The sequence below is a fragment of the Dendrobates tinctorius genome, unplaced genomic scaffold (genome assembly GCF_039654945.1).
Source record: "Dendrobates tinctorius isolate UK_male_01 unplaced genomic scaffold, ASM3965494v1 ptg000231l, whole genome shotgun sequence".
NCBI lineage: Eukaryota > Metazoa > Chordata > Amphibia > Anura > Dendrobatidae > Dendrobates > Dendrobates tinctorius.
In genome coordinates, this window is record NW_027361898.1 from 2130336 (window position 1) to 2152360 (window position 22025).

At 48.3% G+C, this 22025-nt stretch overlaps 1 protein-coding gene across 4 annotated transcripts in view; it reads left to right on the plus strand.

The window, feature by feature from the left end:
- Positions 1-21671, plus strand: part of NUP214 (nucleoporin 214) — a 78162-nt gene extending 56491 nt beyond the window's left edge. For all 4 annotated transcript variants that reach the window (XM_073555938.1, XM_073555939.1, XM_073555940.1 and 1 more), the window contains 21 exons: positions 12009-12167; positions 12247-12350; positions 12475-12642; positions 12747-12832; positions 13214-13297; positions 13561-13833; positions 13911-14069; positions 14154-14253; positions 14343-14418; positions 14849-14942; positions 15311-15386; positions 15595-15659; positions 16101-16298; positions 16377-17924; positions 18007-18077; positions 18548-18707; positions 18802-18951; positions 19921-20092; positions 21017-21180; positions 21265-21289; positions 21449-21671. In XM_073555938.1, coding sequence (XP_073412039.1) covers positions 12009-12167; positions 12247-12350; positions 12475-12642; positions 12747-12832; positions 13214-13297; positions 13561-13833; positions 13911-14069; positions 14154-14253; positions 14343-14418; positions 14849-14942; positions 15311-15386; positions 15595-15659; positions 16101-16298; positions 16377-17924; positions 18007-18077; positions 18548-18707; positions 18802-18951; positions 19921-20092; positions 21017-21180; positions 21265-21289; positions 21449-21485 — 3969 coding nt within the window. In that variant the 3' untranslated portion in view covers positions 21486-21671. The remainder of the gene's footprint in view (positions 1-12008; positions 12168-12246; positions 12351-12474; positions 12643-12746; positions 12833-13213; positions 13298-13560; positions 13834-13910; positions 14070-14153; positions 14254-14342; positions 14419-14848; positions 14943-15310; positions 15387-15594; positions 15660-16100; positions 16299-16376; positions 17925-18006; positions 18078-18547; positions 18708-18801; positions 18952-19920; positions 20093-21016; positions 21181-21264; positions 21290-21448) is intronic.
- The last annotated feature ends 354 nt before the right edge of the window (positions 21672-22025 follow it).

Genomic DNA, 22025 nt, shown 5'->3' on the forward strand with positions numbered 1-22025 from the left:
CCTTCTTTAAAACTGGGTCCAAGGTTTATTGGGCCTTTTAGGATTTCTGCCATCATTAACCCAGTGGCTTATCGGTTGGAACTTCCCGCAGTGTACAAGATACACAACGTGTTTCACAGGGCTTTATTGAAAAAGGTGGTAGGCTCTGTGGACACAACGCCGATGCCACCTCCAGTCATGGTGGATGGCGAGTTAGAGTTCGAGGTCGCCAAGGTAGTGGACTCTCGAGTAGTACGCCGTACTCTTCAGTATTTGGTGCACTGGCGGGGGTATGGTCCAGAGGAGAGGTCTTGGGTTCCAGCCTCAGACATACATGCGGATCGGCTGGTCAGTTCTTTTCACCGTCGTCATCCGGACAAGCCGGGTCCTATGAGTCTTGAGGGCCCTGGGGTCCCTCGTAGAAGACGGGGTACTGTCATGTCGGACGCTGTTCACACCACAGCATCCGGCAGGCAGAGGTAGTTCCACCTCCAGCCACTATAGCCTCAGTGGCGCCGGCCTGATCTTCAGGCTCTCGGGGGTTAATCCTGCTGGAGACCAGGTTGGATGGTTAGTCACGCCCACGGTCTTTAAATAGTCATGCTGGCCTATGGGCGTCGCCGATTATAGCTTGTGTTTCACACCAAGTGGTTCCGGTCTGGAGTGGAGGTGTTCAAGAGAGAGAGATTCATATCTGGTGTCGTATGATCCGTCGTTATCCTTTCTCCTTCCCATATTTGTGTTTAGTTGTGCCCTGTTCACATTACTGTTTATTCCTGTGTGTGTGCGGCGCAGTGCAGTTTAAGTTCTCCCTGTCTGTCATTATTTGTGTGGGAGCTTTGGTGGTGACTTCTCACTGGGTGGAGGGTGGAGGGTTAAGTGCAGGGCTGAGCAGGAGATAAGGAAAGGTCGGAGGCTCAGGCATTTGCACCTTCAGCAAAAACCCTGGGTTGAGGGTCAGACAGGGTTTCCCCTAGTAAAGGGACACCACAGGGGCCCCGGGTCTTTCAGCCTTAGTTGAACTTAGCCCCCGTGACACCTGCAGGCTCCTGGACAGTGCACACGGCGCGAGCATGGGATTGGAGGTATAGGGTCGGGAACTGGTCCCTGGGAGAAGCGCTGACCGAGTCTCAGCAGCGGCATACCGGCGCCCCGGCGCGGCCCCCCACTCCCCCCGCTCCCCCCTTCACCCGCTCGCCGCGGGTAAGCCCAAAAATTTAGTCCCCGGCTTTTCGGCCTACTAGGCAGCAATTTACATAGCGCCGCCCATTGTTAGCTCCACCGCCCACGTCTTTGGCGCCTCTCGCTCTGTACTAGAGGCGCCCTGCTAGTCTCGGGGACCATGTCCTTAACCCCTTCTCTGCTCTGCGGGTGGTGCGCGCACGGATGAAAGACACCTGGTGACGCTACAGGGCCACCGATATTCCTCCCAGGGACACAGCATCAGGACCGCGGGTAAGCTGCATCTGCTCTCAGAGAAAAGCTTAACCCCTTCACTGCACATTCCCTGCAGCTCAGGCTCTGCTTGTAACCCTTTCATGGGCACATGTCTCAGTCTAAGGAAGCAAAAAGGGGGCTAATAAGAAGCACACTGCGTTCTTTACCGCTGGTACCTCTTGCAAGACTGCCTTGCCCAGTACCCAGACTAATCCACTATGCACGGATTGCGACCCGGCTTGTGCTAAAACTCCATCCGCCTCCGCTGCAAGGTGCTCCTTTCGTTTACCCCTGTGTGGGCCGCATCCTTGTCACGGTCTGTGGAGTCACTGACCAAGGCTATAGACTCCTCCGGGAATCCTCTTTAAGTCAGAACGCGTCTTTACCGCCCGAGGAGGGCTTTGGCGACTACTGGGAACCGTCCGCCAGCAGGGGCCGTGCTCGTTCAAGGGATCCTCAGGTCTCTAGAAAGCGGACCAATGACCCGTCCCCCTAGTCACGCTCGTGATTCAGCATCGGCGAGTTCTGCCTCTCGCTCTCCCTCTCCTAATGTTCGCAGAGAACATGTCTCTGAATTAGAGTCTTGACACGTCAGTCCCTCAGAATTCTGCAAATCATAGAATCCTAGAATCGTAGAGTTGGAAGGGACATCCTGGGCCATCTGGTCCAACCCCCTGCTCAAAGCAGGATTCGCAAAATCATCCCAGACAGATCTGTCCAGCCTCTGTTTGAAGACTTCTATTGAAGGAGAACTCACTACCTCTTGTGGCAGCCTATTCCACTCATTGATCACTCTAACTGTCAAAAAGTTTTTTCTAATATCTAATCTGTGTCTCCTCCCATTCAGTTTCATCCCATTGCTTCTAGTCTTTCCTTGTGCAAATGAGAATAAAGATGATCCTTCTACAATGTGACAGCCCTTGAGATATTTGTAGACAGCTATTACGTCTCCTCTCAGTCTTCTCTTTTGCAAGCTAAACATTCCCAAATCCTGCAACCTTTCCTCATAAGACAGGGTTTGCAGACCGGTCCCCATTTTGGTCGCTCTTTTCTGTACTTGTTCCAGTTTGTTGATGTCTTTTTTAAAATGTGGCGCCCAAAACTGGACACAGTATTCCAGATGAGGTCTAACCAAAGAGGAGTAAAGGGCAATGACTTCACGTGATCTAGACCAGGGTTTCCCAACTCCAGTCCTCAAGGCACACCAACAGATCATGTTTTCAGGATTTCCTTAGTATTGCTCAGGTGATAATTGCTTCACCTGTGCAATACAAAGGAAATCCTGAAAACATGATCTGTTGGTGTGCCTTGAGGACTGGAGTTGGGAAACCCTGATCTAGACTGTATGCTTCTGTTTGTTAATACATCCTAGAATTGCATTTGCCTTTTTTGCTGCTGCATCACACTGTTGACTCATATTCAGTCTGTGATCTATTAGTATACCCAAGTCTTTTTCACATGTGCTGTTGCTTAGCCCTATTCTGCCCATTCTGTATATGCTTTTTTCATTTTTATTGCCCAGATGTAGTACTTTGCATTTTTCCCTGTTAAAAACCATTCTGTTAGTTGCTGCCCACTGCTCCAGTTTATTTATATCTTTTTGAATCCCCTCTCTCTTCTCTAGTATTAGCTATCCCTCCTAGCTTTGTGTCATCAGCAAATTTAATCAGTTTACCCTCAATTCCTTCATCTAAATCATTGATAAAGATGTTGAACAATACAGGGCCCAGGACAGAGCCCTGTGGTACCCCACTTGAGACATTCCTCACAACTGGATGTGCAGCCATTTATGACCACTTCTTGGGTCCGATCACTAAGCCAGTTATGATTCAACCTAACAGTTGCCTTGTCCATTCCATACTTAGTCATTTTTTCAATAAGGATTGTGTGAGATACTTTGTCAAATGCTTTGCTGAAGTCAAGATATACTATATCTACAGCATTTCCCTGATCCAACCAATCAGTGATTCTGTCATAGAAGGAAATTAAGTTAGTCTGACATGACTTATTACTTACAAACCCATGCTGACTCTGTTTAATCACTTCATATCCAGGTACTTAAATGTCCATGAATCGCTTGATTCCCTGACAGATTCAGTCAACAAGCTTCTGACGTTGGACGAGGAGAATATTCCCGCTCCGGAACACGTTATCTCCTTTAAAACTAAACGTGTACGCAGGATATTTGCCAGCCATTTGGAGTTTGAAGGACATTGTCTAGAAACGTAGGAACCAACCACATAAGCGGTTCACAGGGCAAAGCCTATCGAGGCTAAATACCCCTTTACTCCACATCTAATGAAGGATTGGTTAGAGTCCCCCTCGGTGGATTCTCCTGTATTTTGCCTTGCTTCGATCCATTTTTCTAAGGGCTCTTCAGTCAGAAACCCCTCCGATCGTCAAATTAGCTACCTTGCCAGTTCAGCTTTTGAAGCTTCAGGAGTGGTATTTTTTCCCATCTTTCGCGGCGACTTGAGTGGCTAAGGCAATGACCATTTGGGCAGAAGTCTTAATTACTGCCTTCCAAGCAGATAATTCTCGCAGGGGATTTTGCAGTAGACTCCTCTTTAGATGCCGCTAATTTTACTGCTAAGGCAACTGCTAATGCAGTCTCCATCAGAAGAGCCCTATGGCTACGCAATTGGTGGGCAGATTCCACCTCCAGAGACTTCTCTGCCGTATCAAACTGGTCGCCTGTTTGGACAAGAAACTAAACCAGCTCTTTTCTGACACTTCCGGGGGGAAGAGTTCTTCCCCAAAAGGGGCTGCCCGGCCGTTTTCGGAATCAACAGCCGACTCGTTTTTCGACCTTTTTCGCAACAGCTCCAGCTGGTCCTCCACAACCTTCTCTTCTGGATCAGGTCGGTCCCCGTGTGGAGACAGAGGTTCCCAGGTCTCTCACAGACCTAACCGCTCTTGGAAACCCAGGCCGACAGCATCTGGATGCAAGGAAGCAGATCCCATAGATCCTCTACTCAATGACTTGTGGTATCCGGCATCCACCGACAAAGTAGGCGGCTGTCTGCTGTCATTCAGTCACAGCCTTCCTTCGGGCCGTTCATGCGCCGCAAAGGGACGGAGTCATCCTTCCGGTCCCTCAAGACGAATGGTTCAGCGTTTTTTTTTGTTTTTTTTTAATCAAACCTTTCTTTGTGGTTCCAAAGAAGGAAGGAAAGATGCGGTCCATACTGGACCTCAAGCTGTTAAATCAGTTTGTCAAAGTATGGCGATTCCGAATGGAATTCCTCCGATCGTTGATGCCTCCACGCAAAAGGGAGTGACCCTATCATTCAGCAGTTCCTGTGTTTTGCAATTCGAGAAGAACACTTCTAGTTCGTTGCATTGCCCTTCGGTCTCGCCACCGCCCCCAGGGTCTAAAACAAGGACATGGCGGCTGTCATTGGCCATTCTCCATGCTAGGTGAGTGGTGGTACTGCCGTATCTGGACGACCTGCTGATCAAGGGTCCATCCACTCCAGCCTGCGAGAAATCTGTGGATATCACAGTAAAATACACTTTCTCGCCTGGGTCGGAAGATAAACTTCGAAAAGTCTTCCCCAACACTGGTCCAGCAGATTTCCTTTTTGGGAATGGTCTTGGACACTTCCCGCGGGTTGGTCATTCTCCCTCCAGAGAAGGCCCGAGCTTTGCAACAGGCAGCGCAGACTCTTTCCCGTCTGGTCTCTCATTCTATTCGTTTCGGCATGAGAGTTCTCAGAAAGATGGTGGCAGCAATGGAAGCGGTGCTATTCGCACAATTCCATCTCTGCCCTTTGCAACAAGCCTTGCTGTTGACTTGGGACAAGAACCCGTCTTCCCTGGACCGTCGGTGCCTTCTGTCCCTGCGGGTCAGACAAGCCCTCAAGTGGTGGGACACTGAAATCCTCCCCGAGTCAAGGGAGGTTTTTTTCTCCCAGTACAATAGTTGGTGGTGGCCACCGACGCAAGTCTTCTGGGCTGGGGTGCGGTGTTTCGTCACCACTCGGCACAGGGTCGTTGGTCAATTCGGGAGTCCCGTCTCCCCATCAACATCTTGGAGATACAAGCGATCAGGTTAGCCCTACTGAGATTCCACCATCTCCTCGCAGTTCACCCCATCAGGATCCAATCCGACAGCGCCACAGCTGTAGCGTATGTCAACCGTCAGGGGGGTACTCGGAGCAGGATGGTCATGCACGAAGTAAGTCACATCCTCCATTGGGCCGAGACCAACTGTTCGCCCATCTCAGCGATCCACATCCTGGGCATAGAGAATTGGGCAGCAGACTTTCTCAGTCGCCAAGGCCTTGCCTTGGGAGAGTGGTCTCTTCATCCGGAAGTCTTTCAGCAGATTTGCCGTTGTTGGGGCACTCCGGATGTGGATCTCATGGCCTCAAGGCTAAAGAACAAGGTTCTCGGTTCATTGCCCGATCTTGCGATCCATGCGCCATCGGAGCGGACGCCCTAGTTCTGCCGTGGCACCAGTTCCGGCCCCCGTACATCTTTCCCCCCCTCACCCCTTACTCCCGAGGATCATCAAGAAGATCAGTACAGAGGGAGTACCAGTGATCGTAGTCACGCCAGATTGACCGCGCCGGGCATGGTACACAGAACTAATACAACTAGTCGCCGACGTCCCTTGGCGACTTCCAGATCTACTCTCTCAGGGTCCGATTTACCACCAGAACTCCGGGGCCCTGTCTTTGATGGCGTGCCATTGAATCATGGATTCTAGCACAGGCTTGGTTTTCTCACGACGTGATTTCCACCATGATTAGTGCTAGGAAGCCCGTGTCCGTGCGCATTTATCACCGCACCTGGAAAACCTTCTTTTCGTGGTGCAAGGATCATGGTCGATCCCCTCTAGTGTTTTCCATTCCTGCCATATTGCAATTCTTTCAGTCAGGATTAAAGTCAGGCCTCGCGCTTGGCTCGCTCAAGAGCCAAATTTCAGCCTTGTCAGTGCTATTCCAACGCAAAATTGCCACCAAACTTCAGGTCAAAATGTTCATTCTGGAAGTTTCTCATGTAGCGCCTCCCTATAATAGGCCATTGGAATCATGAGACCTTAACTTGGTTCTTGGGGCCTTACAGGAGGCTCCTTTCGAATTGTTGCAGGACGTACCACTAACTATTCTCTCTTGGAAAGTGGTCTTTCTAGTGGCAATTACATCAGTCAGACGAGTTTCAGAATTGGCGGCCCTGTCCTGCCATCCTCCGTTCCTGAAATTTCATCAGGACGTCCCTGTCCTTCCTGCCCAAAGTCGTATCCTCTTTCCATCTCAATGAGGAAATTGTTTTGCCCTCCTTTTGTCCGGCACCGGTCCATCGCATTGAGAAGGCCCTCCACACCCTGGATGTGGTTAGGGCTCAGAGACGGTATATCTCGCAGACTGCTCCCTTCCGCAAGTCAGATGCCCTGTTCGTACTTCCAGAGGGGCATAGGAAGGGTCTAGCCGCTTCAAAAACCATGCTAGCCAGGTGGATTTGCTTGGCTATTCAGGAATCCTACCGTGTCCGGGACACACCTGTCCTAGCAGGGATTAAGGCACATTCTATCCTCTCAGTGGGTGCCTCTTGGGCCATTCGACACCAGGCCTCGGCAGAACAGGTCTTCAACGCTGCGACTTAGTCCAGCCTACATACCTTTACGAAACATTACCAAATTCATTCTCGGGCCTGTCCGCAAGGCTGCGACTTGGTCTAGACTGCATACCTTTACAAACATTGCCTAATTCATTCTCAGGCCTCTGCGGATGCAGCTCTTGGCAGACTCATCCTGCAATCGGCAGTACCACAGTGTTGAGTCAGTGGTACATGGGGTATTAGCAATTGTATATTCCTCACCCAGGCACTGCTTTAGGACGTCCCATTGTCTGTGTCCCCCAATGAGGCGTAGGAGAAATAGGGATTTTTGTGTACTCACCGTAAAATCCTTTTCTCCGAGCCAATCATTGGGGGACACAGCACCCACCCTGTTTGGCCTATTGGCTCACTGTAGCAGTTTTAGGCTTTAAATAAAAGAAACAAAACAGGGTGCATCCACTGTGTGAAACCTTTTAAACACAATTGTAATGGTGAGGCAAGGAGAGACTCACTTGATAGGGTTGTGAAACTTCGGTCACAACACCTACAAACGCATGAAACAGCTGCTGCAGTCTGCACAGGGTCCAAAGACTTGTAAGTGAAGATGGCTTTAAGGTGCAATGATACACTGCACTGCTGTAGGTATAATTCAAGGAACTTTATTGGTGCCTACGCATTTCCTGAGCTGTCCCAGCTCACTTCATCAGGGCATCTGATGAAGTGAGCTGGGACAGCTCAGGAAACGCGTAGGCACCAATAAAGTTCCTTGAATTATACCTACAGCAGCGCAGTGTATCATTGCACCTTAAAGCCATCTTCAGTTTTAGGCTTTGACAGAGTTATGACTATTGTCATTTGTTTAATGCTCCTACTACTTTTTCACCGAACTGGTGAATTCCGAGCCAGCGAGAGGGTGCACTGTATACTGCAGGGGAGGAGTTAGCTTTTTTTCTGTGTTACTTAGTGTCCTCCTAGTGGCAAGCAGCATAACACCCACTGACTGTGTCCCCCAATGAATGGCTCGGAGAAAAGGATTTTACGGTGAGTACACAAAAATCCCTATTTTTTTAAAATTCCTAAATAAACAAAAAAATATTTTTCCAATACATACATTTATTTATGTAAATAAACAACTAAAGTACACATATTTGGTATTGCCAGTCCTAACAACCCGCTCTATAAAACTGTCCCACTAGTTAACCCCTTCAGTGAAAAAATAATAAAAACAAGGCAAAAAAACAATGCTTTATCATACAGCCGAACAAAAAATGGAATAACACGCGATCGAAAAGACGGATATAAATAAACACGGTACCGCTGAAAACGTCATCTTATCCTGCAACAAACAAGCCGCCATACAGCTCCATCAGCAGAAAAATAAAAAGTTATAGGTCTCACAGTAAATCGATGCAAAAATAATTTTTTTTCTATAAAATAGTTTTTATTGTGTAAAAGCGACAAACCAAAAAAAAAAAAACTGAATAAATGAGGTATCGCTGTAATTGCACTGACCCGAAGAATAAGGATGTAAACCAATTTTCTGGTATTTTAAAAAAAAATCCTGAATTTCTAGTTTTTGTTAATTCTGTCTCCCAAAAATCAGACTAGAAAGCGATCAAAAAATGTAATGTGCCCGAAAATGGTACCAATAAAAGCGACAGCTCGTCGTACAAAAAACAAACCCTCACATGACTCTATCAGCCGAAATAAGGAAAACTGATGGTTCTCAAAATATGGTGACGCAATAAAAAGCGTTTTTTTAGTGTGTGACAGCAGCCAAACATAAAAACCCAATATATATCTGGTATCGCTGTAATTGCACCAACCCAAAAAATAAAGTTGCCTAATCACTTATACATTCACTCTAATCAGGCAGCAGAGTTACTCTGGTTTCTGTCTGGCCTCTGTTCAGCGGTGTCATTCTTTTCAGAAATGCACAAAACTGTGGCTGATCGCAGTTTTATGCAATCCTAAAAAGACGGACACCGCCGGATCACAGGTCCCATGGCGTCCACAGTGCCTCCATCTGCCTCATCACAGGGAATTTCCGGCAGGGGTTCTGTCTCAATCACGTATTTCAGGGATTTACACGGAAACTCCAGTGTAAGCACTCAGCACAGGATAAATGTGCACATAGCCTTACTGCAATCTTTGGGAGGCAGCATGAACAAATCAGCAGCAGGTGAAGAATTTTTGTTTTTATGCCGTTCCTCATGCGGTATAAGTGATTAGACAACTTTATTCTTTGGGTCGGTGCAATTAAAACAATACCAGACTTATATTGTTTTTTTTGTTTGGCTGCGCATGATCTAACTAACGTCCTAGTGCCTGGTATCCCGGATGTTTCATGACTACATTGGGACCAAGCGAAGACGTTGTCGGGTCTCCGATCCAAGGGCAGAGGGACTTTCTTCCCTCTGCCGGTTCCCGGAATGCTGCAATCACATTCGATTGCAGAATTTAGGGGGTTAAAGTGATGGGACCGGTGCGGGCACCACTCCTGGCACTGAGAGCCGGGTGTAAACTGGTAGAATCAGCTGACACGCGGCGGCTGTCACGTGCACACAGCCTCTGTGTGTGCAAAATCGCCTAGACGTATCCATACATCCAAGGGCTTTAAGTACCAGGCCACAGGGACATATGGATACTTCTAAGGACGTAAAGGGGTTAAAGGATATTACAGATCATTGTTACACATAATTGAGGGGTGACCCTGACAGTTAGTTAAATGGGAGGCCCTATAGAGCACTGGAGAGAGATTCTAGAAACTGTTCCCAAATCTCCCTGTTGGGCTCAAGGGCTCTCATCTATATGTAACTCAGAGTGCACAAAACTCAAAGCTTTCTACACAAGATAGGGCATTTTGCATCATGGCGACTTCCTAGGTGTGGGATGGATGAAGCAGATCTGATGTCTATGATGTGGGAATGTAGACAGATAGGCCCACTTTGAAATGAGGTCATCACTTTGACAGAAAGGGTGTAAGGATTAACAGATACCCGTTTATGTACAGAGTGGGCCACGTATATGGATACACCTAAATAAGATGGGAATGGTTGGTGATATCAACTTCCTGTTGGTGGAACATTAGTATATGGGAGGGGGAAACTTTTCAAGATGGGTGGTGACCATGGTGGCCATTTTGAAGTCGGCCATTTTGGATCCAACTTTTTTTTCCAATACGAAGAGGGTCATGTGACACATCAAACTTACTGAGAATTTCACAAGAAAAACAATGGTGTACTTGGTTTTAACTTTATTCTTTTAGGAGTTATTTACAGCAACACCGCAGAAGAAATGCTAGCTCAGGCTTCCAGTATCCGTTTTTTTCGGGAGACCTTGGAGGTCATTCAACTGGTCCACAACGACCAATTCGCTTTCCTGGAAATTGTTCATGTAGGAATGCTCAGACCTGACACTCATATTTGATGGTATGGTGTGGTATATGGGGTACAAAGATAGTGGGGCCATTCTTCATCAATGGAAACCTCAATGCCACTGGATATCTGAAATTGCTACATGATGATGTGCTGTCTTCATTATGTACTGAAGATGGCACGTTCCCTGAGTTTTTTCAGCAAGATGGTGCACCACCACCACATTATGGGTGTCAGGTCCGAGCAGTCCTACAAGGAATCTGACCCCCTTAGACTAGCATTTCTTCTGCGTTGTTGCTATCAGTCAGGAGTGGGAGAAGAGGGTTGCATTGACAATCCAACACACTGGGCAGCACTTTGAACACATTTTATAAGTGGTCATAAACTTGTAAATAACTCATGAAAGAATAAAGTTTTTATATATACTCGGGAATAAGCTGAGATTTTCAGCCCATTTTTTAAGACTGAAAGTCCCACTCTCGGCTTATACGCGAGTCATATACCGGGGGGGAGGGGGATCGGGGGTGTCAGAGACCATACTCACCCCCTCATGGCACATCTCTACAGCCCCTGCTTCTCCTTAGGTCTCCTGCGCCTGTGTTCATGGTTACGTGGTACCGCTCATTAAAGCCATGAATATGCGCATATTCATGACTTTAATGAGCGGTACCACGTGACCGCTGAACGCAGGAATAAGACAACCAAGGGAGAAGCAGGGACTGCAGAGAAGACCGTGCGCCAAGAGGGGGTGAGTATGACAGGGGACAAAGAAATATTCACCTGTCCCCGTTCCACCGCCGTGCACAGCTCTGTCTCCGGGTCCTCTGGCTGTAACGTTCAGCAGAGGGCACGATGACGTAGTCAGTGCGCGCCCTCTGCTGAATGTCGCTGCAGAGACCCGGGAGACAGAACGGCGATGGAGCGGGGACCGGTAAATATCGCCAGCGTCGGGGGCCTGAGCAAGTGGCGACACTGGCACCTGGCCACCAGCGAGAGGTGAGCATGTCATTTTTTTTTAATTTTAATAGCAGCAGCAGCATATGGGGGGTATTTATGGAGCATCATCTTGGGCCACCATTAACCCTTGTGCAGCAGCATATGGGGGGTATTTATGGAGCATCATCTTGGGCCACCATTAACCCTTGTGCAGCAGCATATGGGGGGTATTTATGGAGCATCTTCTTGGGCCACCATTAACCCTTATGCAGCAGCATATGGGGGGGTTTATCCATGGAGCATCTTGTTGGTCCACCATTAACCCTTGTGCAGCAATATATGGGTTTTTTTAATCTATGGCGCATCATCTTGGACCACCATTAACCCTTGTGCACCACCACCCTTGGCTTAAAAATGAGTCAATACATTTTCCCAGTTTTTTGTGGCAAAATTTGTTTGGGTTTAGGGTGGGTTAGGGAATTAAGTTGAGATACTTTGTTTTATACTATGGAATTATGGCATTTATTATTTATTGAAAGGTGGAAAATATGTATTTGGAGTTTCTCAATAAAAATTATTTAAAACAAAGATGGTGGTAAGACTTTGCATAAAGCTAATTTTTATTTTGTCTGTAGAACGCATTGTCACACTATCTAAAAAAAAAATATACGGTATATATCTTATATGTTTTTTTTTGTTTTTTTTCTGGTTCAGTCACATCATGCAGATATCGACTGCCTAAAAACCACAGTCCTGGAAGGTCTGTCCAATTGTCAGAATGCAAGAGAACAAAAGGTGCGAATAAATGACCCCGGATACCGTCGCCTCTTGTACAAGAAGCCGCTGGACCCCATGAGCGAGGCACAGATACAGGTCAGACCGGAGAAGGGTGATGCAGGCAAGGAGGTGTCGCCATGTGGAATTTCTAAACAAAGATTTCGTCCTTGTGCAGGAGATTCGCCGACTCCATCAGTACGTCAGGTCCGAAGTCCAAGGTGTGAGCGACGTCCTGGATCTGGAGTGGGACCGCTTTGTGGAATCAAATAAAAAGCAAAAGTGTGTAGTCTCTAGATGATGGACAATGTCTGCTGTGATGAGAGCAGGAGGGGGATGGGATTAATAAATTGGTGTTCACAGGTTAAGGCCTTGGTGAGCAGTTTATGTCATGCTCTCTTTCCAGGGGTTATCCTGTATCGGACCGTGAGACGCTGTTTAATACCCTGGCCAATAATCAAGAGATCATCAAACAAGAGAAGACCCGTCTCAACCAATTGGTGGAAACACTGACCAAGCTGCGGCTTTACAACTGCACCTCTCAGTGGACCAACGAGGAGTTCAGCAGCCACAGGTGAGGGGAGCCGAGGGCTGCGGGAATCCTCTGGGGTTAACACCTTCAGTGTCTGCCAGCCGCAAACTCCGAACACTTCTCATGTTGGTGCTCTTTTGTTCCAGCAATGATGTGGAGGTAGAAAGTCTCCGGGATACACTGTCAAAGACGACTATTGATGCCATAATCAAACAGGCCCCAAAGTTGCCACGTAAGTGCCAAATGGCCCCGAAGCTTCTCCCCGTCAGTGCTGTAATGATTCCTTGAGGGGCGAACACTATGGAGAGACCGCAGTCTCATCGATCAGAGCCATGTACATGTATAAATGTCCGCCAGTGATGGTGGTGACTCCCAGATGAGAGGAGCTGATGGGGCAAGTTGCCTAATTGGAAAGCAGGAGGAGGCGTCAGGGTCTTATAGTTTTTAAAGTAATTGCACCTACCGCTCTCCAGTCGTCAAGTTTGGTGGGAGTTGTGGCTGCCATTATTTTTGTGTGAGATCTACATTTATCATTTATTTAGATTGGGGCTTTTCTGTTTTGCTTTTTTTTTTTTAAAAAAATATATATTTTTCCCATCTTACTGTTTTGCAGCCAAGCTGTCGCCGGTGAAGCAGAATCAGCTGAGAAATTTCCTCAGCAAGCGGAAGACCCCTCCTGTAAGATCTCTGGTCCCAGGTACAGATGGATTCTTTTATGGGGTCATTATAGAATAAGTGTCACCACTCCATCCCTGTGCCGCCCCCTCTGGTGATCTCCAGCAGGACCAGAAGTGATGATGTCACGAGACCACTGATAGAGGAATGTCGACCCTGCCATGGTGGGCAGTGGAGTGTATATGCTTCTTTCTACACTTTATTTTTTTTAGCGACCCCCTTTGTTGTACTTCATCCCCCCTTCATGTTGATCCCATTGTGTGATGTGGCTGGTCTGTATTTTAGTGGGCCTCTCCCGGTCGTCGTTCCTGATTCCGAATTACATAGAAGACCTGGATGACGTCAGCTCTTCGTCTTCCCTGTCAGAGGCGGCTGAGTGTCAGGGGCGACAGTCTGAAGGTCCTATTAGACAGGAGACTCCACCACCAGAGCCATCACCTGTCCGAGCTGTGCGACATGCACCTGTGACCCGCACCATGTCCATGCAGCCAGGTTTTGGGACCCCAGCTCCTCCATTTGGGAAGGTTCAGCCGGGCCATGGACCCATCACCAGCACTCGTGAGTCACGGAAGAGTTCTGGCCTGTGAATGATGCAGTCTGAAAATTAATGCAACCCCTCTCAATCTTTTCTCCAGCGGCAGTGTCCATGCCGGCAATGAGGGTGATCCCTCCAGGGGCCGACAGCACAATGCTGGCCACCAAGACCGTCAAACATGGAGCTCCAACTGTGTCCGCATCACAAGCAGCAGCCGCCGCCGCGCTGAGGAGGCAGCAGATAACCAACTTGGCGCCAGGTAACCTGAACCCTCTGTGCAAGTGTTTGCATGCAGCCTCACACCGCCGCTGACCACTGCATATATCGCTTTGCCTCCCCGCAGCCGCACTCACTGAATCCACCTTACAAACGGTACCCAAAGTTGTGAACGTGAAAGAGCTGAAAGGGAACGGCCCGGGACCGAGCATTCAGTTAGTGATGATGTGAGTAACCAGCGATTATGGCCTCCCGATATTACCCACCACCATTCAAATGACGCCTCACATATCTTGCTTACTTATCTCTTGTTTAGGCCTACTACGCTGCAGACAGCTGCCCAGTCGAATAACCAAGCAATGAACAAAGTGGCCGCAGCTCAGGCTAAACAGGTACTGAACCGCCAGCGTCCCTTGGCAAACTTCGTCTCTTTGCTGCCACCACTTGGGGTGGGGGGGAACGTGGTTGTTTATATGGCATTCAGTGCCCAATAAAAAGTGACCCAGTAACATGATTCTCCTGGTCAGTACTTTTATTTTTTTTTTTTATTTTTTTGCTTCACATTACTCAACAAAGGATTTGCTAATTGTATAGTGTAATAAATCAGACTTTATGATATGCTGAACATATGCTTTTATTATTTTTTCTTTACATCTAATGGGGAAAGGGATTGTTCAATTTAAAACAAAGAAAAAAACTGTATTTTTTTAATTTTCTTTAAAAGAACCAACCCTCTTCCTGTTAAAGGGGGTGTGTGTGTTATTTTTTTATCCTGTTACAGCCTTTTATTTATTTATTTTTAACTCCTTGTCTTTCTACCAGGTTCCTCCTGTCGGAGGGTTGAAACCTGCTTCAACCCCTGCCCCGTCTGGCACTCCTCAACCCGCGCCAGTGTTGGTGCCCAGCAAGGGGACAGGTAGGGTCATTATAATTTGATGCTTTGCTACTTGTTTCTGCAGCGTACGCCTCCTGAGCAGAGCACTGTGTCTCCATGGTTACAGACTACTTACACACCCTATATAGTCTGATCCTGTTGCCACGTGTTGCTCTTCTCCACTCCCTTTCGTGGAGTAAGCCCCTCTGCACAGGAGCTGTATACATAACACAGAATTTATTATTTTTTTTCTTAATTGACGCTGTTTTCCTTCTTCATATGTTGTGAAGCAATTTTTGGGTGGTTGCAAAAGTATACACACTCGTTTTATAGTAATGTTATCGTGATGATGTGATGCTCTGCAGAATGTCCGCCACATGTAGTGAACTAAATCAGACTGTTTGTTGCAGGGCCCGCTGTCTCGTCACCTTCCGGTCCGGCAGTTGGTGCCTCTGGCAGTAAAGCATTCCCGTTTTCTGCTGTCGGGTATGTGTATTTGGCTTTGTACCCTTTAGTTGGGACATTTGAGCCCCCTCATCAGTAAACATTGGAGAAGATGGCAAGAAAATGGTCTCTGCTAATTCTCTCGCTGTTGGTCAGGATGATGTACTCTACAGGCCGCTCTTCTCTTTCTAATGGGGTGTCTTGTGTTGATCACGGAGTTCTATGTACCTTGTGCTTTGTTTGCTTATAGAGTCTTCACTCCAGGTCCTTCCCCAACATCGTCTGCCTCGTCGTCTTTTGGAAGCCTTGGCCCAGGTAACCCTACAGCGTTCTGCAGCTCAGCAATAGACTGAGATTAAATTCCCCAATATTTCTAAGATCTCTGCTTGCTGTTGGGGAATTAGAAACCTTCATTGTTTCCATTCGTCCTTAGTCCTGCTCCCATAACTGAAGGTTTTTTACATTTATTTATTTCTGTTTAAAAAGAAAAGCCCACAGCTATGGGACAAGTCCTGGACATTAGTGTGACGTCTCCTAGAAATGGTGTGTGGCCCCTGCTACTATTGCCCTTGGTTAGCACCTGAAGGGCTGGCCATGGGCCACCTGAAGCCGCATGCCATGTGGCTACCCAGAGAAAGCCAAAAATGTCGGGTTACAGCCATCAGACCCTGGTCATCTCTGTCTGGATCTAGCTGCTTTCCCCTAACAGGTTGCTGATAGATACTGCTCAGACATTTTTCTTTTCTTTGAATTCAGGGAAGGATTCTCAGCTGCCACCAAGTTTTATGTCCGGCCCTGTGAACAAGGTCCCCTTTGCCTCTGGATCTGAAATATCTTCTCCGTTTGTGTCTTTCTTGCCGCCGCCATCTTCATCATCCTCTGCTGACCCTGGTGGTACTAGTAAACCAGCTGCAGCTCAGACACACCCTGCCGCACCAGCAGCGCCTCTCCATAGTAAGTCTGTGTCCGGGGAATTACATGGTGCTGTATGTTATCCCTGGGTTTAGTCATTGCTTGTCTTTATTATTTCAGCTAAGGATCCTGCCCAGCCTGCAAACTTCACGAGTGGGTTAGGAATGAAGCCCCAGTTTGGCTCTCCACCTGATGCTTCGGTTTCCTTCATGTCTGTCATGCAGCCATCTTCTGAACCTGCTGATTCCTCTACTAATGCTAAGCCGTCTGCACCCCAAGTACCGGGCAGCATGTTGGCCCCATTAGTCATGGCTCCTGTGGGATTTTCAGGTGGGGAGACTCTAGGAAGCTTCTCTGGACTGAGAGTTGGCCAAGCCGAGGAGGCATCCAAGGCTACCCCATCAGTAGTGCAAACGAAAGCACAAAGTGTTGGCTCCTTGCTCAGTTCTTCAAAACCTGAAGATCCAGCCTCAGTCCCCTCCACGTCTTTACCTCTAGTGTTTAATCCACCGGCCTTAACTGGGATGTTTAATCCAGCTGCCAAGTCGGGCTTCACTTTCACGCCAGGAGCAGCTCCTCCGGCCGTAGGGGCATCTTCAGTTGCTCAAGTTTCAGCAGGGTTTGGTTTCTTGCCTCCTGTTACTTCGTCTGCCTCGATCCCAGTGACCACTGCCGCCTTAGCTCCTGGATTATTTGGATCGGATGATAAACAGGAAACAGTGTCAGAAAAATCCATTACCGACTCTGCCGTGTCTACACAGCTACAAACACTTTTGGCTCAGCCAAGTGAAGGGAGAAAAGAGCCGGCAGCTGGCCCAGTAGTAGGCAGCACAGTGTCCGTACCTCCGACTGCCATCTCTACAGAGGCATCACCTGGTGCCGAATCGAAGACATTGACTGCTCCAATAGCCACATTTACAGCCAACATAAACCTGGGGCAAAATTCCGCCACCACATCCGTGCCAGCATTGGTCAGCCCTGTAGCATCTCCTGCAAACACAAGTTTATCCTCTCAGACTCCAGGTTTGGTTGCAGCGGCTGCTTCTGGACCCCCCAGCTCACAAGTCACCACCGGTGGAGGTTCCACCACTCCAGGATCTGCTTTTGTCCAGCCGCCGGCAGCATTGTCTTCAGCAACATCTGCATCAGTGTTTGGTCAGACCCAGGCAGCGAGTTCAGGTTCAGTTCTCTTTGGGCAGCAGAGTAGCAGCTCCACCAGTACATCTGGTTCTGCTGACACAACTTTTGGCTCCTCAGTATTTCGAGCTACAGAAGGAGCAGGGGGCTTTGGACAGGCCACGTTTGGTCAGACAGGGTCTTTCTGGAAAGCGTCTCCTGGCTCCGCTGACAACTTTTCTTTCAAACCTCAGAGCTTTGCATCACAGTCTATCTTTGGCCAGACTCCTGCCTCCACTGCTGCGGCTAGTAACAGCGGCGGTGGGCTATTTGGGAACACCGCAAACACTAGCAGTGCAAGTACGTTCTCCTTTGGACCGCCATCCAGCAGCAGCGGTGCCCCCACCACTGGAGGAGGCCTCTTTGTACAGAGTGCCACTCAGGCATTTGGACAGAATGCCTCAACTTTCGGTCAGGGTACTCCGGCATTTGGCAGTGCAAGCTCCTCGACTACAACCACCACATCGTCTTCAGTGTTCGGCTTTGGCGCAGGTTTGCATTTATTACAATCGTCCTTCTCTGTGCATGTCTGGTAACTTTTTAGTTTATGGATTACTTGTTTTTCCTTGACCAGGATTTCCACCAAGCTCTTCTGGATCAGTATTTGGCCAGTCCCAGAACACCGGCTCAAGTGTCTTCGGGCAGGTACAAATATTTTGTTTTCTTGTTGAAATCAGTGCAGCCAATTGCTAAATTCTCAGCACCTGTCCTCCATCTCTGGATGCTGCAGAATTGTAGTGTAACATTGTGGCCAGTCAAAATTAAATCCCAAATGCCCTAGTTCAAGAGCACTATCCTCCTAGGCTAAGTTCCCTATGGGGGGGGGGGTCATCTCGCTAAATGACATTTATGTGCCATGGGACCAGCGCACTCCCAATGTAACACAAAGCTCCTAGAACATTTCCATAGCACCCAATTTACCAGATGGAAACCAAAAGAATGGCTAGTTTTTGCTGTCTATGGCATATGCTGCTATATCCACTGCATCCATCAAGACCAGGAGGCATATTGCATGAACATATAGGCTGGACAGCAGCCATGAAAGCCACATGCCCCTATTTATATAACAAGGAGCTAAGAATCTGGAAGGGTTTCATGCCTCTTCTGTTTTATAGCAGTCTGCGACCTCCTCTGGGGGTTTGTTTGGTGCAAGCAGCGGTGGTAGCGGCAGCGGAGGCTTCTTCAGTGGCCTTGGAGGTAAACCGAGCCAAGAAGCGGCTAATAAAAATCCCTTTGGTTCCTCGACTGCAGCATTCGGCTCCTCTGGTTCCTCCAGTGAGTATCAGCCCTAATGTCCCACCTTTGATAAATGTAATTGTGTACACCCTGCTCTGAACTCTTCCTATGTGTGGTTCCCTCCATCTCGCAGACACCAGCAGCCTGTTTGGTAACAGCGGGGCCAAGGCGTTTGGCTTTGGAGGCACACTGACCTTTGGAGATCAGAAGTCTTCAGGAACATTCAGCGGTGGAGGAAGCGTGGCCAGTCAGGGATTTGGGTTTACCAGTCCTAGCAAAACGGGTAATGGCAGCTTCATGGTGGTTATATAGCGTACTAACAGTACACGTGACTCAAAAAAGGTCTTCACACGGGGTGAAAATCTGCGCCACTGCCAAACCTCACAGGCGCTTATCATCCACTCCCTACACTCTTCAATTTGGGGAATATTGGCTGAATTTGGGTCCCTCTGCTCTGTGCTTGGAGCCTCCTGCCGCCCCCTCTCACATCATGCTGTGCAATGTCCTGAGGGATAGGCACGGTAGCTGCATCCCTTTCCTCGCTGACCCTTGGGCACAACTATAGGCTGGAGAGCCTGTAGTTGAGGTCTTTGGAGGTGCTGCACTATGGGGAATACTCCAGTCCTTGCTGATGGGTCCAACACTGCGGATTTGTGTGGCAGCTCTATGGCGAGGTTTGTGCTTCGGATGACATTGTTACACTCTGCCTCTGATTATTGGCAGTGGGTGGGTATTCTGGTGAAAGTCTCGGCACCTGTGAAGTTGTGTGGTGCTACCTATCATGGACATTGCCTTAAATCTCCATGTTGAGGCTCCAATGGGAGATGGACCATGTCAGCCCTGCCCATTGTCCATAATATGGCATCCATGACAAGCTCTCTGTTGTTTGGGGGGGGGGGGGGGGTATCTCACTTGTCGACACCCCCCCCCCCCCCCCCCCCCCCCAATAAGAGAACAGAAGCTGCCAGCCCTTCCTTGTATATGGGGCTGTCATGTGGCCTTCACCCCATACATATGGCTGCCCATTCCCTGTGGTGTATAGCCCCACCATCTGTGATGTTCGGGGGGTCTTCTTGTGTCTCCATTCGCTGTGGTCATGTATGATGTGTGTGTACCGCACCCTGTGCTGCTCATGTACTTGCTGCCTGCATTGTTCTGCTGATTGTTTTTGCCTGCCATTGCCTTGCATGTGATGTTATTCCCTTGTCTCTCCTTTTTTTTTTTTTTTCTTTCTTGCCCCTGTTTTGCTCAGGTGGGTTCGGCGCTGCACCGGTGTTCGGCAGCCCTCCAACCTTTGGGGGATCCCCTGGTTTTGGAGGGGCGCCAACATTCGGCACAGCCCCAGGCTTTACTAGCCCTCTGGGCTCGACTAGTGGCAAAGTGTTCGGGGAAGGTACAGCGGCCGCCAGCACCGGAGGATTCGGGTAAGAAAGGATTTTCTCTATTTCTCCATTCATTAATGCTATAAATGTGAAATGTGTCTGCCCCAAGCTGTAGTCCTGTACAAATGTGCAATGCCTCCTGTAAGAGCCCCAGCAGTTCTATGTAACACTGTATTATGGGGGTGTAGTCCCAGTTGTCTGCAGTCCTATGTAACACTGCACGTAAGAGTTTTCTGACATGAGCGTAGAACGTGGACGAGTTCATTGTGAGGAAAAATCGCATGCTGCAATATAACTCCGAAATCTTTAGGATGTGAGAAAAAGCACATGCCATATGAACCATCAGAGCGGCACCAGATCTTTACAGATACATTTCAGTTCTGTAACATGGGAAACTGTAACGGTGCTGTAAAATGGTAATGGCTGCGGAGTAAAAGTACGGATGACAAGTGAGAAAAAAATCGTCCCACTTTTCAGGATGAGAATGGGACTGATTTTTAATATGTAAGTGTGAGCGAACCCTTACACTGTATTATGGGGGTGTACCATCAGTACTACATGCAGTCCTAAGTAATACTACAGTGCTGTATTATGGGGGTGTAGCACCAGTTCTACATGCAGTCCTGTCTAACGCTACATATAACGATGTATAATAGGGGTGTAGCGCCAGTTCTACCTGCAGTCCTATGTAACATTACACAGCGCAGTGAGATAGTGCTGATGTATCTGCAATATTATGTAACATTGCCTGTTGCAGAACATAATGCTGGAAAAATGACCTTTTTTTTTGTTTGTTTTTTTAAGTCCCAAAATAGCCAAATCCTGAGAGGTTACTTTAATAATCTCATTATCCTAAATGGCCCTGTTGGGGCTTTTCTGCATCGTACGGTGCCAACAGATGATTTGTTTCAGCCGCTGTAGTATCCGTTATTCCAATCTGACTTTCCCTCTCCTCGACACTTACAGATTTGGTAGCAGCAGTGGTGGCACCACCACATTTGGCAGCTTGGCCAACCAGAGTGCCCCGTCCTTTGGCGTGCTGTCCCAGCAGAGCAGTGGATTTGGCGCACAGGGGAGCGGCTTTGCATTTGGTTCTGGCAACAGTGGAGTTGCTCCTGGAAGTGGCGGAGGTATGTCGCCCATCTCGCTGGCGCAGAGGGCTCTTTCCCTGCAGTTTCTCACGGGCTGATAACTGCTGTCTCTTTGCTTTGCAGGTTTCTCATTTGGCACCACAAACCAGTAAGTATTCCCAGACATGTGAAGTTGGAGCCCCCTGCCCATACAATGAGGCATGCGCCAGCTGTGTCAGACACCCCCTATAGCAGTGCTGCCTGTGCACGGCTTTACGCTGGACCCGTGGATCAAAGTTAATGGCTGGTCGTGTTTGCTGTTTCGCAGGTCTTCGTCAGCATTCGGGGGAGGCTGGAGGAGCTGAGGAAGTTGGGCGCACAAGAGGAGGTGTATTTTACTGTCTGGTTTTACTGCTTGGATCTTCTCCACCCACAGCGAGTGACTGGCACTGTCCTCTAATTTGCCTCAGTCATTTATTACTTAATGTTTTATGCGTCCCCCGCCCCCCCATATCCCACCCGGTCTGTTAATAAATAGTGTTGTTTTTGGAGTTGTCCTGTTTCATTTGTACCAAGGGTTTATGCCCATTCGGAGAGTGGTCAGATATGCTATTGGGTTGCAGCCTCTCCTCTCACCGGTATACTCTATATATGGACCTCCGTCCCCTGTGGTGGTCCCGTGGTGCTGAGGCATTTTACCACTGGAGCATTACTGATAAATACTGTATATCAATACTTTATATACTGTTCATAGTAATGTTTGATATTCTATATTTTCTCCTCAATCCAACTTGCATGCTGTTAGTACAGGGGTCTTCTGAGCCCTCTACACTTTCAGATTGGTGTAAAATAATAAAAGACATGCTCTCCTTCCTGACCCCCCATACACCCCACCGCTTCTGTTC